We start from the raw sequence: 14,942 nt of genomic DNA on the forward strand, positions 1-14,942 counted from the left end.
GTATGATTCAAAATTATTAATTTTAAGTATTCAAATTTACTGACCTATTTTGTAAACATTGTTATTATGTAAAATTGGATTAGTATATAACTACTCTATATTTTTATGAGTGTTAAAGTGTGCTAACCTATTTTTATATGCATTGAATTAACCAACTAACCCACAAAAGATCACGATAGTGCTTTAATATCATATTAACATATAATATAAATAAATTTATTAATTTTGAATATTTGAAATTATAGTCTGATTGATTATCTATACTATTTTTTGTGAAGTCAAAAATTTTATTTGTCGTTCTCAGAACTATTCTATGTGTATTTTTGTGTTGACATATCATGTGTTTATATTCATCCTATATGACATTTTTTATCGATTTTTATTATTCGTTCATTAATCTTACATGTACTTTAATATGATGTGGCAAATTTTATTGTAATTAGATCATTAAAATCCATTTTATTCTAAATGCTATTAGTCCGTTTTATTGTAAAGTCTGCAGTTTTGTTAAGTATTGGTTTAATCGTCTTTCCATGGGAAAAGAGTTTGGTTTACGGAGAACAAAAATAAACTCATCCTAAATAATGTATAAAAATATTAGCTAATTCAGATTTGAAATTTACCATAATATTAAAGCTAACAAATATTATTTATCTACGCTCTGATATAATAGTTTTGTGTTCGCGCTTGCATTAAAAAATAAGTATAGACAGAAAAAACAATTTTCGTGAAATAAGGAGAAAGTTCTGGTGAATAAAAGGCTAATATTTTCTTTAAATTTAATGTATATATATATATATAATGACAAATTCAGAGATAAAACTAAACATTATATCAAAGTTAGCAGAAAGATTAGTTAATTACATATGGTCGGATAAAATGTTTTCATATCCACACTTACGAGAAAGATAAAAATCAGCAAAAAGAGTCAATTCCGTTAAAACTATGAAAAATTTGAGGTTAAAGAATAAATAAATAAAATTTAATTTTTTTTTTGTGTAAATGCACTACATAGCCCTATTCCTGTTCATAATTTGCAGAAACGATAAAGCAACTATTTCGACACTGTGCACATTTCCAATATGGCACCCTTACCCCTATCACTCCCTATAATCCTATGGAATACTAAGCGAACATGCACGATATGGCGAAGATATTTTGTCAGTTCAGAAATATTATTTTAATACATGGTAGAGTGATAATAAGTTGGGTAATTTTTCAAAATTTAAAATAAAGTAGTGCATGTTCCGATACATACATGATTATTGGTATATTCACAACATTAAACCATCCTCGGTTATATCGTTTAGGGTATGTTATTTCTTGGACAGAAGTTTTCAGTTTCGATACATTACGAGTCTGAACAATATATCTTCACAATTTTGGGCAGTTTCCGGCAAATCAGAAGCTAAATTCATCGAAGTAAAGGTAAATTCAGGCCAAATTTATAGCCCATATCAAATTATTTGATAAACGCTATCTAATTTATTTCTTTGATTCAGCTGTTTTGAAATCGGCGATCCCAGAATGTCTAATATCAAGCTTCCCGAGCGATTGTTCGCAGCTGGGCAAGAACCCGTGGGGGAACGAGTTAATTCGTACCAGAAGTCCAAATCTGTTCAAGCGATACTCAACGCCTTAGACGAAGACGAAGTTAAAAGACTCAGAGACTCTCAAATGGGGAAGCTATTGGCGACGATGGATATGCCTTCTTTCTCCGGAAGTTTTGGATTTTACATGCTAGCTCGACTTCTCCGTGTGAAGAAAAAGCACGAACTTTGGTTTCTGTTCGCCGGTCGTCCGATTAGATTCTCTCTCCGCGAGTTCGCTATTGTTACTGGGCTTGAATGTGGAAAATTTGCTCAAACTAGGAAACTCAAAAATCTGGTGGCACAGAAGCCTTACTGGCCTGAGCTTTTTGGGTTGCTAAAATCTTGTACCGTTGAATCGGATATCCGTCGTCAACATGTTGCTGAAGAAAAAAATTTCAGACCGAGAGAAAAGATTTAAATGTGCCTGTCTTGCCGTTACCGCCGCTGTTCTAGTACCAACTTCTCATGTTACCAAGATTGTTCCAGAACATGTTGAGCTCATTCGAGATATTGATGTATTCCTTTCTTACCCTTGGGGCAGGGTTGGGTTTGATCTCCTTGTTTCTAGCATTAAATCCAAAGACGAATTGGAGCTATCCCAGAAGACCATCGCCGTGAAAGGATTCTTCTATGCGATTCAGCTGGTAATGATGGCCGCTGTTCCCACATTAACTGAAGTGGTTCAAGATCCGTCCGGAGAATCCGACAGTGATTGTGATGATGAATCCGATACAGCCACTGACGTTGCTAGCTCTTTAAATGCGAATCGTGCTCACGATCGGACTGTGGACACCGAAGGCGTAACAGCAACTGGAGCAGTGAAGATGATGCTCAGCCCAAGCCACGCTCGGGAGATTGATGAAGAGGAGCAGGTACTTTAAGTTTTAACATGTTATTCCCATTACAGATTGATAAATTATTCTGTAGCGGGCTAACATTATCGGTAGCCGTTAAGCTTTCGACAAATTGCTGCTGTAATACTATTAATTAATATGTAGTCTTCCATAACATTTAGATGCTAACTTTTGACATATCAGGCTATAGTCCATTCCATTATCCCTAATGATGGCGATGTAGCTATCGAGGGGATGGACTTACGATGGACTGATGAAGTTGCTGATGAGGCCGTAGATATCATGGTCAAATTGATCGGTGAAGGTTTTCGGTTTACCAAAGATATGTTCTCCGGTGGTCTCTCTGCCGCTGATTTGGCCCGTATGCGATCTGAGAAGGCCCTAAAAGAAAAAGAGACCAAGGACAAGAAGAAGAAAGACAAGACAGCTGAGAGTTCTTCCACATCAGTTTCTCTCGATCAAGATGCAATTGCCGACCTCGTGGTTGATAAATTGAAATCTGAACTGCAATCTTTTAACAACAGGTTACGCGATCTGGAAGCATCAGTTCTGTTGCAGGATGGGAAGATTGTTCAAGCTATTACCGCTGCTTTTAAATCGTTTCACGACTCTATTGTGCGTAGTATTTCTCAGCAACACCGGGTAACACATGGGGTGTCAGAAGAACGTGGTTTCCCCACACATTTCGATGATGATAACACAGTAACTCAGCATCCTCCCTCTTCAGTATCCCCGACTGCAACAGTGGCAGATTCTGGCACAGAACATGTTTTCATAGATACATCCATAGGGCATCAGTCTGTATCGGTTTCCACTATCCAAACTCAATCAGCTTCATATCGGTCTTCCGCGTTGAACAAGCCCCCGCCACTTGCTATGAGCAACGACGAGTTTCTTCGGCAGTTGACCCAATCCATTAATGCCCAGGTAATTGATTTATTTATTGGCTTGGATCTCTGACCGCTTGATATAAGTAGTTGTTATTTTTGGTAATACAGAGCCAGGATGTTTCTCGCTTTAGTACCGGTTTGGCAGGCATTAACGTACCCCAATGTCAAACCAATCCCATGGTTAGTAGCACAGTTATAGTTTCCACAAATCCAGTCACTGCCGAGGTGAGTATTCGCTTGTCGTTAAGTTTTTATTCGATGTCTAACATAAAGTTTAGATGATATTCGGATTCATGTACCCTTAATGAACTTAATACATCAATTTTTAACGTACCAATAAGAATTACGCATTTCAGCCTTCTCCTCAGAATCAGCTTGTACTCTATGATAATCAGGCTAATCACCAATCCGTTAATGGCATTGGAAGCACTAAAGCGGTATAAGTTTTATTACCTTTGCTACAAATTTTATTTAAACATGTTGCTATACTAACCACAGTGTTTTTAATACGTAGATGGATTTGCTGCTATCGGTGTCTCCTTCCTTTTCACTTGGTCTGACACAAGATGATTTATTACTGCATCCGGAGGCGGGTATCTCCAATGTCAACGTAACTGATAACAACCCCTTTATCCCTCGGAAAAGCAAGAGACTGAAGACCTCTTCCGTCGTTTACAAGGACTACCAATGTGGTTTAACTAAGGCTGGCCCCCCAAAAATGACATTTATTATCTCCTGCGATCCTAATATCAATTACAGTGCTCGTTTTGCGGAATTAAAGGCCAAGATTTCACACGACAGGTATGACAACATGTCTATAGTCTATTACACGATGTAACCGCAATACATTTTCTTAGCTGGTAACTTGATTAATAATGGGAACAATTGTTATTATTAAGGCGACCTATTGAGATTTACCCGGGTGTAACTCTCGAATCCGAAGATGTTATTGCCATCGGCGAGAGAATACAGGTGCTTCAACCAAAGGTAATTTAGTATTCTTAATTTTTTGTTTTGGCATTTTTTTGGTGTGTGATATATTAACATTATACGTTTCTTCTACTTCCACTATAGGTCGTAGACCCTATAATGTTCTACCTCCGAAATTGCTCTGGCCCACAACAGTATCCGCTCAACTACTCAAAGATCGAGTTTTTCGATACCAGCTTCCCAATGTTAATCAAATCTCAGTATGCCAAGTTTACGCGGACCGCAGTTAAAGACCGTTCCAAGTTCAAATTTCAAGATTCGTTGATGTCGTACTTTTCCTCTGAGAACCCCCGACGGCCTTTACCTGAGTCAATGTATTTCCCCTTCAATCTTGACAAACGACACTGGGTTGGCGTATGTGTCAACATCTGCCAAGCAACCATCTTCGTGCTTGATTGCAATGTCTCGTTACGTTCGGACAGCGCCCTTAAGAAAGAATTCATCCCGATTTGTAATGTATTTCCTTTTCTACTCAGAGCTGCCAGCACAAAAGTTTTGCGCGACGAGAAACCCTACGCTCTGGAAAGGGTAACGGGCATTCCACAGAACGAGATTAACTCCGATTCTGCTGTCACTGCCTTGTTGCTAATGCAGGCCCATGCAAGCGTAGGTTTGGAGGGTTGTCGTTCGGTAACTCCAGAGTTGGTGTCGTCGGAGGCGTACAAGTTAGCTGTCATGTTCTACAATGAGTTTGGTCCTAATACTTAGTTTATCAATTGGATTTATGTTTGTGACTCTTTATGTTTTCATCTGTAACTGTACTCCCGGTTGGTTTGTTAACGTTTCACTCTCTCTAGTTAGTTTCCCATTTATACATCTCCTCCGTAACCATAGAACCATTAATAATATTACCGATCTAATAACATGTGTAGGCTTTAAAGATCCGTGTAGATTATGATACACATTGTTTACGATTGTTGTTGAAACAACTTGTTCCCTGCACATATATATTCGAAGCACCTATATTTTGATTTAGAAATTGTGTTGTCATCAGTTTAGCATCTAAGTAACGAAATTCCCTCTAATCAATAAATGAAAACTGTTACGTTATTCGTTTCCATATAATATTAACTATTTCCATCGTTTCCTATTCTAGATAGCGAAATAGTTCACTTAACATCTAACATTATCGATTTCTGTTAATTAATTTGTTATGTTACCTCTTCCAAAAATACAATAGTCTAATTTTTATTTTTGTCACGATATATTTTCTGTCATTGCCTCATAAATGCGATAATTACGGTGCATTAATACCAGAAATTTCTTACCCTTAGCTTAACATTGTTCATGAAGCAAATATTATACATGCCAGAAGGTACCATATTACAAACCTTGAAAGAAACAGCATTACAAATTACAAAGGGAGAACGGACATAAAAAGTTTCCGAGACTGTAAAGCACATAACACAGTCTATCAAGGGACTTACGCTAATATACTACAAAGTCACCAGTTGAAAATTCGGCCGGCCCTTAGTTCGGCTCATTCCAAAATAAAACCAAATTCTTCCGTCCTAGTCCTCCCTCTTCTTGCCACCTTATATTGGGTTCTTACAGGTGGCTCTGTTGTGTCCCCGTCCACCACACCGACCACAAATTGTAAGACGCCTCACAAGTCTTCCCTGCAAACTTATCGGGTAAAAACACTTCGTTAAACAACTTCTTATATCGTTAATATAAACTTTAGACTCTAATAATAAACTATTTCACTGACAAACTAAATTAGAAGTTACCCTGTATTCTCCTCGAGAGTAGATGCGTTGCTTACGCGGGCGGCCTGGCGGTCGTCTAGTTGCCGGCGGCATTAGCGCAAAGTTAGAAATCACATCATCCGTCTCTATCATGGATTGATAGTCTGGAACTGGGTAAATACTCTCCGAGTAAGCCATCCTCCAATAGGTAGTCGTTAACTCCTCTCCGACCAGTTGTTCAACATTTGCTTTGGACCGTACAGCCGCTGTTATCGCATGAGAGCATGGTATAGACAGGAGCTGGAACTCGCAACAGGTGCAAGTTTTCTTACACAGATCCACACGATTTGTTATCCCATTTTTGTCTGTCACCTCGAACTCACTCTCGTTAATGCGGTTGACGATATACCCGGTCCCTTTCTCGAAGTTGGCAGCCACAATTCCCTGAACTCTCTTTGTAAGCCCACCCGACTCATTGTTGGCCTTGTTTCTCCGTGTGCTAAACCAAGTCATTAGGGTTGTTCGGATATGCTCCAACAGCGGAATGATAGGAAAAGCGCGGGCCTCTGCCATAGTAGCGTTTAATGACTCAGCAATGTTGCTAGTCATGACGTTGTACCGCACTCCTGTGAAGTGAGCACGTGTCCATTGCTCAAAACCTATGGCGGCAAGATACTCAGCACATGCTCGATCGATTTCCACAATTTCGTTGAAGTGTGTGTTGAATTCAGAGATGTGAAAAGCTCTAGCTGCCTTGGATATGAGATAACCCAGGTGCCTCTTCTTAAAAATTGCTTGTACGTTCCTTTGTAAGTGCACCACACAGATTCCGTGCATCGCTTTTGGATACACCTTCAAGTGTAACAGATATATGAAAAATTACACTTTTTGTTACGATATAGTCTTAATACATTATCAGAAGTACAGGGGAATCACCCTTCATACCTTACTCAGTGCCGCGTAGATGGAATTGTGCCGGTCAGACACAAAAACGACGTCTTCTGCATCTGGCACAATGTTAAGCAGATTTTGAAAAAACCAAGTCCATGAATTGTCATTCTCCCCATCGACAATTGCAAAAGCCACTGGAAAAATCTGATAATTGGCATCCTGCGCGCTTGCTGTAAGCATACAACCTGCATAATTCCCCTTCAGATGGGTCCCATCCACTACCACCACCCTTCACATATATCTCAAACCCTGCACACAAGCTCCAATCGAAAGAAAAAGGTATTTGAACCGCTGTCCAACTCCTTCTTCGATGTCTGTTTCAAGATTGACAATCGACCCAGGGTTCGCGATTACAAATTGCTTTAGGTACGCCGACAACAATTTGTAAGACCCTCCATTTGTCCCTTTTGCATAGTCCATGGCCACCTGTCGAGATCGCCATGCCTATATTAAAATAAATACCGTCTACATATTCCAGTATCACGTTAACACATATCTTATACTTAACAAATATGCTTACCTTCCAGTACGATATTGGCACATCGTGATCTGCCCTCATCATCTCCCTTACTTCAGTAGGCCTTGGACCCCCACCCCGACCTGCGTACCTTGCCCGCAGCATGTCCCCTATCACACTCGATGTTGCATGCCTTTGAAAGTTTCCTCTTTCATCAACCGTGCATAAATGGTCGGCTTTCACCCTTCTTACTTGATACCACTCCGACTCACCCATCTTTACGGCATAAACCCTCCACGGACAACTTTTTCCAACACACTCTAGGACCATCACGTTTGGTGTTGACCTCTTGTGAGTGAACCGAAATTTGTGATGAAGTGCGTACATAGCCATGTGTAGTTTGAAAGCTTCACGATTTTTAAACATCATCCCCACATACACCTCCTCATTTCTAGTTAACCCATCACCTGAATGGTTTCAAAAAACTTACGCTTCACAACTTATTTTATTTACACTTAACATATTTCACAGTTATCAAAGTCACACGTCAATAAATTCGTTAGAAGCTATCATGTGCCTTACCAACGAAGACTTCCTGTGCTATGTCTTCCTCTTCAGTACCACTACTCATACGATCATTGTTATCTGAACCACTCGGACAAGCCAGCGTCAACGCCAGATTAGTGTCTCCGTCGGAGTCATTGACTGCCACCTTTTGTTTCCCTTTTCCACCACTGAACTTCAGAGTATTAGGAGTCACCTGCTCAGCAACGGAGAAGTTTCGTGTCCCACCTGCGTTATTCGTTACATTAGAACAAAACAACCTCCACTACAGTTGTTTCCAAATATCTATGATATACCTTTCATTGGAGTCATCAACGCCAGGTTAGCTAGAGCAGCATCGAAGCTCGCAGGTCCCATCCCTGTATCCTCCTCTTCGGCCAACCTGATGATTCCCTCCTGCGGACTGCCTCCGTCACCAGGTTTGTTGCTTGACCCCGCAGACGCTGGTTTGTCACTTAGCTCGATCACAGGGTTTGTTGTCATATTGGTGCTCTCTTTCAAAAGCTGCGCTTCTAGTTCTGCTGAATGTTTTTCCAGGATTGCCAACTCCTCTGCCGTGCAGATCTTCTTTAACACACTCACGCTGCAAGGGATGCGGTCTCTATTAAAAAGACCTGTACACGCAAAAACCTATCAACATCTTTATCTCGAAAACTGTAACCGCTTTCATATTTATTAAAGCGCTAAAGAATCTATTACTTTGGTAGTCAAAACTTCCAAACTGGATATTAGGAAGTTGTGCAGATACGGGACTTGATGGACCTCCAACATCATATGTAGCACTTTTCTGGAACCTGTAACGGTTAACTTCATCCGCTCCCACCGTTACATACATCGGTAGTTCTGCAACCTCCTGACGAACCGCCATGAACACTTCTACATCTGAGCTGTTCATCACATCAATAGGCGGCGTCGGCGGCCCGGTTGGCACCAACATCCAGTCTGGAAACTGGTAGCTTAAGGCAATCTCCGTGGCCGCGTCAACCAAGCATCGCGCCCTCACACTGTTCATCAGCTCATCGAAGCTCGAGTTCTCCGCCATCATGACGCAGAAGCTATTTCCAGTACTGTCCACTTCAAAGTTCCACGCGCCGCCCTCTGTTCTTTGCCAGCTTCCGCGAACAAGCATCACCAAACTTCCAACCATCTGTAAATCCAAAACAGGAAACACTGTAAAAATCTAAATATATCCTTTTTACCCAGGGTAATCTTAACGACTTCAATAAATTCTCATCATTTATTGCGCAATACGACAGATTCTACACTTTACAACTATACCAGAACCATTAAATATGCAACAAACATTATAAATTGGAGACAACTGCAATAACTGGAGACATACCTTTAACGAACGAAACCGGAAAATCTTTCTCGACTTAATCAACAAGAAGACAACCTTTAACTTTTATATTACTCTTTCTTTATCTGGTGGCTGGGGAACTAGAAATGTGACCGATACCTATTTATATAGAGCGTAAAAAACCCTAATACCATAAACATACATACATACATGTCATGCCGCATCCACATAAGGAAATCTTTCAGATACGCTATTAAATGCTCAGCTTCGGGAGAGGGAATTTTCTGTGGACAGCAGGTACCTAGTTCCAGGCCTAGTAACCGCTACAGAACTCTATTACGGCTGATAATATCTTCTAATATCTAAATAATATCTATTTAAAAAAAAAATTAAAATCATCCCTAATTAGCAGAACCTGTCGAGCGGGGCTTTTACGTAATGTACCACCTTTTCGAAATTTCTAAATTCCCTCCATTCACTGTTTTTACCATTTCCCTAATTTCGTCTCATTTTATGAATTTCTACCAAATTCACTCTTTTTTTTTTGTTAAAGCGTCTTCATATTGAAATTTTGTTTGGGTTTTAGTTTACAAATGAAATGTAAAATGCAGAGAAAAAAAACACACAAACAAATACACCAAAGCCCACTCCTAATATACCCATAATGGTCCCGGTTTAGAATTTGATCACAAACCGATTGCCCAAAACCAGCTACTAAACCGGGAGCGCCTGATACCCTAATTGCAGGACTATGACTCTGCAATCTCGGAACTTGGAAGCCGCTGCCACCGTCTTCATGAACGAGATCCGGGCCGTTGGTCGCCAACTAAACCGCCACCGCCTGGAGAAAAGCAGAGACCACCGAAACACCTCAGGATTGATAATTTACGAGAGAGATAACTTGAACTGAGATAAAGAGAAGCTGAACCGTCGAGATGCCTTTCAATACTCGTCTCCTCTACCGAGCTTACTCGACAAATGCTGGTGGTTCACGCAACCTAAAACACCTTATCCGAGATTCATTTCAGACTCGCCACCGTCCTCAAGAGCGGAGAGCTTACTAGACAATCCACAACGCTTTGTGTCACCACTCCAGCTCGAAACTTCTCCTTTAAATGCTGGCGGATCTGAGACTGAAACAGAAGGAGGAGCCGCTGATAGCCTTCAACGTCATCCCTTAAGGAAGCATCACCAGATGTTATCCTCAATAGATCCATATCTGCATAGGGATCCACCTTCAAGTGCCGCCAAATCGCTGCCATCTCATCGGAGAAAAAAACCAATCGCCACCAATCAGCTGTAAACAAAAGCCAAACGCCTGGATGAAAAGCCAAGGCAGATAAAAAAAGAAGATAAGCCCTCTCACGGCTCCAGCGAGGAGCGCCAGACGCCAGAGAGGCAAAACGGAAATTGGATCTGAAAAACTCTGTCAGTGAATGAAAGAGATTAGAAAGAGCGGAGAACGAAGACAAAGATAATGACTTCTACCAACGCAGTAATATTATAGGGTAAATTTAATTTATACAAATAATAATTACTTTAGAGATTAAGGTATCAAAACTATCTAAAGGATTGTTTACGCAATAATATTATTGTTTCGTGCATGTGATTTTGTGAAATATAAGAACTAATAAAAAAAATTAATTCTTATTAAACAGTGAAAAAGTTCTAGTTAAGAAAAATGAAGAATTAAAGATAGCATTGAATAAAAACTTAAAATTTTTTAATTATAAATCTAAAAAGGAAGTCACAATAAAAGACTATGAATGTTGTATATAAAAAAGTATTTTAGAATATTTTTTAAACTAATCTTGTTTTATTTTAATTATCTTTATGTTAGATTATTTTAATTTCAAATAATAATTAATTAAAATATCTATATCTAACAATAAACATATCATGGAGATTTGTTTTAAAAAAAAAACTGTTTGGACATAAAAATAATTATCCACAAAAGAAATACCTTAGAATTAAAATTTTCCTATTTCTGACAAAAATGTTTTCTTGTTTAAATAGTATAAATAAATAAATTATAATGAGATGGAGTATACATATGCTAAAATTTATATGTAACAATAGTTTACTTATATATAATTTGCATAAATAGATAAAATGTATACGTATCCATAAAATTGCGTACACGTAGACACAGTTACATAGATATGTAGACGCACATATATTATACGCGGAAGTAATTATATGAATATATAAACGTATCCACATACATATGGTACACGTGGATTCAATTAGATAGGCATACATGCGTATTTACGTAAATATAATACACATGTGCGCAACTATATGGATATGTATATTACTTTTATATAATTTGTGTAAATTAATATAAGTAAACTATTATAAATTGGGCATCAAAATATAGACATAAAATATATATAACTGATAAATTTTTTTTTTAAAATAAGTAAAATCAAATATGTGAGATAGAAGTTTGGGGAAAATAGAGAAAAAAAGAAAGAAGAAAGAAAATATGGATACATATGTACGTAACCATGTAGATATGTATATCATTTTTATACAATTTATGTAAATTAATATAAATAAATTATTATGAAATGAGCATCAAAATATAGACATAAAATAAATATAACGGATAGTATAAAAATAATTGTTAAATTACTTTAAAAATAAGCAAAATAAAATATGTGAGATATGCGGAAAAAAAAATATGTGAGATATAAGTTTAGGAAAAATAGAGGAAAGAGAAGAAAGAAGAAAGAAGAAAGAAAATGATGATTTTAATATCGATAAGAAAGAATAAAACAAAGAAGAGAAAGATTTTTCAATTTTCTTTTCTTTTATTTTTTATATTTATAAGAGAGAAGAAAACAAATGATCATTTTGTCTTTTACATAATGTAAAAGCTGATATAGTGTTAGAATAACATAAATTAATGTATCTGTAATTAAAAAATGTGAAATTGATATTGAGTGTAAAACTCTATTTTTTCTTTCCTTTTTTCTTATTTTTTGGCCGTGGAGAGCAAAATACTTATAGCAATAATATACTGTAGATGAAAATCATTAGGTTTTTTTTCATCTACAGCCAAAATCCTACAGCATTAAAATCCACCGCCACATCAAAAACAAAAACAGCCTAAATTCTACAGCAAAAAATATACAGCTACAGCTATAACCAGTCAGGCCCAATAAACATCGAGTTGTCCAAAAATCAATCGATATACTTACCTAATTAAGAAAAAGAAACAGAAAACAAAAAAAAAATTGACCTCCTAATAATTAGTAAACTTCTAAAGTCTCCTAAAACCATTCTATTATATAAATTATCTGACATCAATCAAAAATCCTCACCAAATCATCTCGCTTCAAACAGGCTAAAAAGAAACAATACAATTTTTTAAACTTTCCATAATCAAAGTACTTATATGATGGCTGCTCAAGTGTCGAAGAAATTTTGCAGTGTTTTAATAATTGTAATTTTATTTTCAATGATGTTTTCTGCACAAGTCGCTCATTCCAACACGATAGATGTGTGTATAAAAGACTGTGTCACAAATCAGTGTATGAAAGCATCAAAAAAAGCGACTCAAGCGATATGTGGCAATCCTTGCAAGATGATTTGTGATCCAATAAAAAATGGTGGACAATACATTGTCCCTGGTAAAGGTTATCAAGATCCTGTGAAAAGGTTTTGCAGCGCATTCAGCTGGATATGCGAGTAACAGTAACTGGAATTTTTTTTTTTTTTTTGTTAAAGCATAACTAACAGTAATTGGAAAATTCGAGCGTACTATTTTTTTAATTAATGCATAACTAATATATTTGTATTTTTGTATCATTTGACCAAAGAATATCTCATGCATTTTTTTTTTTTTTGTATTTTCTTGCCAAAACTTATTTAAGTATTAATCACAGTAGAATCATATAGTTGATAACTCGAAACACTTACAAGATATACATGTCACCTCAAAAATTTTAGAATCTAACTAATCTAAGGTATAGAATTTAAGATGTAGGAAAACTTTCGTATCTTGTCTTTCTATAAATTCAATCAATACTTTTTTTTTTTCTTTGGCTTAAGTGTTGTGCTGACTGATTTGAGATACTGTTTGAACAGAGCATACCATAGCTGCGGTAACATGACATGGTATAGATGCTAAGACAGTATGAATATGTGATTCAGATGTTAGGACAGAATCGACATACAAGGTGTGGCAGTTCAGACAGAAACATAAGCAGAACTGACACAGTTGTTGAGTTAGTACGTGATGCAGGTGCTAATAGAGCAGATGCAAAGACAGCGGTGTATGCGAGTGATGATCAGTGATCAACACATGATGGAAAAATATTGTGGTGATCAAGAATATTGCAGTTGGATACATCAGCGGATGTATCAGACGATGAGTCAGTCGATGAGTCAGTCGATGAATCAGTTGTCGTATCAGGAGACAATAACTTGGCGTGGTGCAGAAGCTGACGTAGCAAGTAACTTGCTGAGCTGGATAAAATCACTAGAACGTATGTCTAGTGTACAGATTTGGTAAGTAGATAAACTTGGGGAGCAAGTTGTATCTATCCGAATCTGTGGAAGATCCTAGGGTTCAGGATCAATAATATATATCGAGAAGGCGTCTCATAAAGAGCAGACGCGCCTAGGATATTGCTGAGAGATGCACACAGGTGTGTGGCGTCGTCCCACCATACGAGAATTGTAAGTTTGTTGGTGATGGTTTACAGAGTACAAACACATCTATGAGATGGTGTTTGTATCGGTTGTAGCCGAACGGTACTCTTTATAGAGATGTCGTGTCTACAGATTCTTCATCTAAAAAAGAGTGGTAGGCATTGTAATGTTGGATATCACCGCAATTGTAATTGCAATCTTGTTCTAATGGATTTGTTCTGGACTTGGTCCCGAGGATGTAGGAAAACCGAACCTCGTTAAAAATTCTGTGTGTGTTCTTTACTTTACATGCTTTATATGCTTGTTATATTTGCTACATCTACTACACATACGCTAGGCCACAAATATGCTCTTTCACATATTACTTGGCAGAAAATATGTTTCTCGTTCGGAATTACTTTGTTCATTATGCACAAACACTTGTGATTTGTGATAATGTAATAACTAGATGATTCAAAAAAAGTAAAACAGTTACATGAAACAAGTGTCGATTTAGGTTGAATTGTATTATTATAGATACACGCATCTATAAATGCCAGTTTAGGCTCAACGCACCCACTTAACAAGTATGCTGTTTGTTTCTATTTATTTTCAGACCTGTTTAAAACTATTTACATTTGAGTCGACAAGGTTTACATCTTGTTTTAAGCATTTTTACTTTATATTTTATTTATAACTAGATTAGAACCCAGATATATACGGGTTTATAATTAAACATTTGATAATCCATTAAAAAATATGTGTTTGTAATTCAAATTTGATAGCCCGTGGAAAAAAAATTAAAAATACCTGTAAAAATAAAATTTATGATAAATTATAAATTTCTATTCTGTATTTATTTTTTTATTTAGAAACTTTACCTTTTACTATTATGATCTAGTTAGTAATTTTTTCAAAATTTTAAGTTTTCTTTTCTATACTAATTGGTTTTTAAAATTATTGTTTCCATTATTAATATTTGATTTTTCTATTTTTATTAACTGTAGTTTTTATG

General features: G+C 37.0%; 2 protein-coding genes and 1 long non-coding RNA gene across 3 annotated transcripts; 2 read left to right on the forward strand and 1 right to left on the reverse strand.

Annotated features, from left to right (window-relative positions):
* Positions 1-1,527: 1,527 nt before the first annotated feature.
* Positions 1,528-5,034, forward strand: LOC112089787. Its single transcript, XM_024160544.1, has 8 exons — positions 1,528-1,922; positions 2,134-2,464; positions 2,630-3,373; positions 3,445-3,561; positions 3,678-3,773; positions 3,851-4,137; positions 4,236-4,323; positions 4,411-5,034. Exons 1-8 carry the CDS (start codon positions 1,528-1,530, stop codon positions 5,032-5,034), a joined length of 2,682 nt encoding a protein of 893 aa, XP_024016312.1.
* A 4,799-nt stretch (positions 5,035-9,833) lies between these two features.
* LOC18026139 lies at positions 9,834-10,753 on the reverse strand. The gene is made up of 2 exons (XR_002901336.1): positions 10,215-10,753; positions 9,834-10,127 (listed from the first exon to the last, which is right to left on the reverse strand). It is a non-coding gene; the product is annotated as an uncharacterized LOC18026139 (long non-coding RNA).
* A 1,939-nt stretch (positions 10,754-12,692) lies between these two features.
* Positions 12,693-12,986, forward strand: LOC18026140. Its single transcript, XM_024160545.1, has one exon. It carries the CDS (start codon positions 12,693-12,695, stop codon positions 12,984-12,986), a length of 294 nt encoding a protein of 97 aa, XP_024016313.1.
* The last annotated feature ends 1,956 nt before the right edge of the window (positions 12,987-14,942 follow it).

The sequence above is a fragment of the Eutrema salsugineum genome, unplaced genomic scaffold (genome assembly GCF_000478725.1).
Source record: "Eutrema salsugineum unplaced genomic scaffold, Eutsalg1_0 scaffold_11, whole genome shotgun sequence".
NCBI classification, from domain to species: domain Eukaryota; kingdom Viridiplantae; phylum Streptophyta; class Magnoliopsida; order Brassicales; family Brassicaceae; genus Eutrema; species Eutrema salsugineum.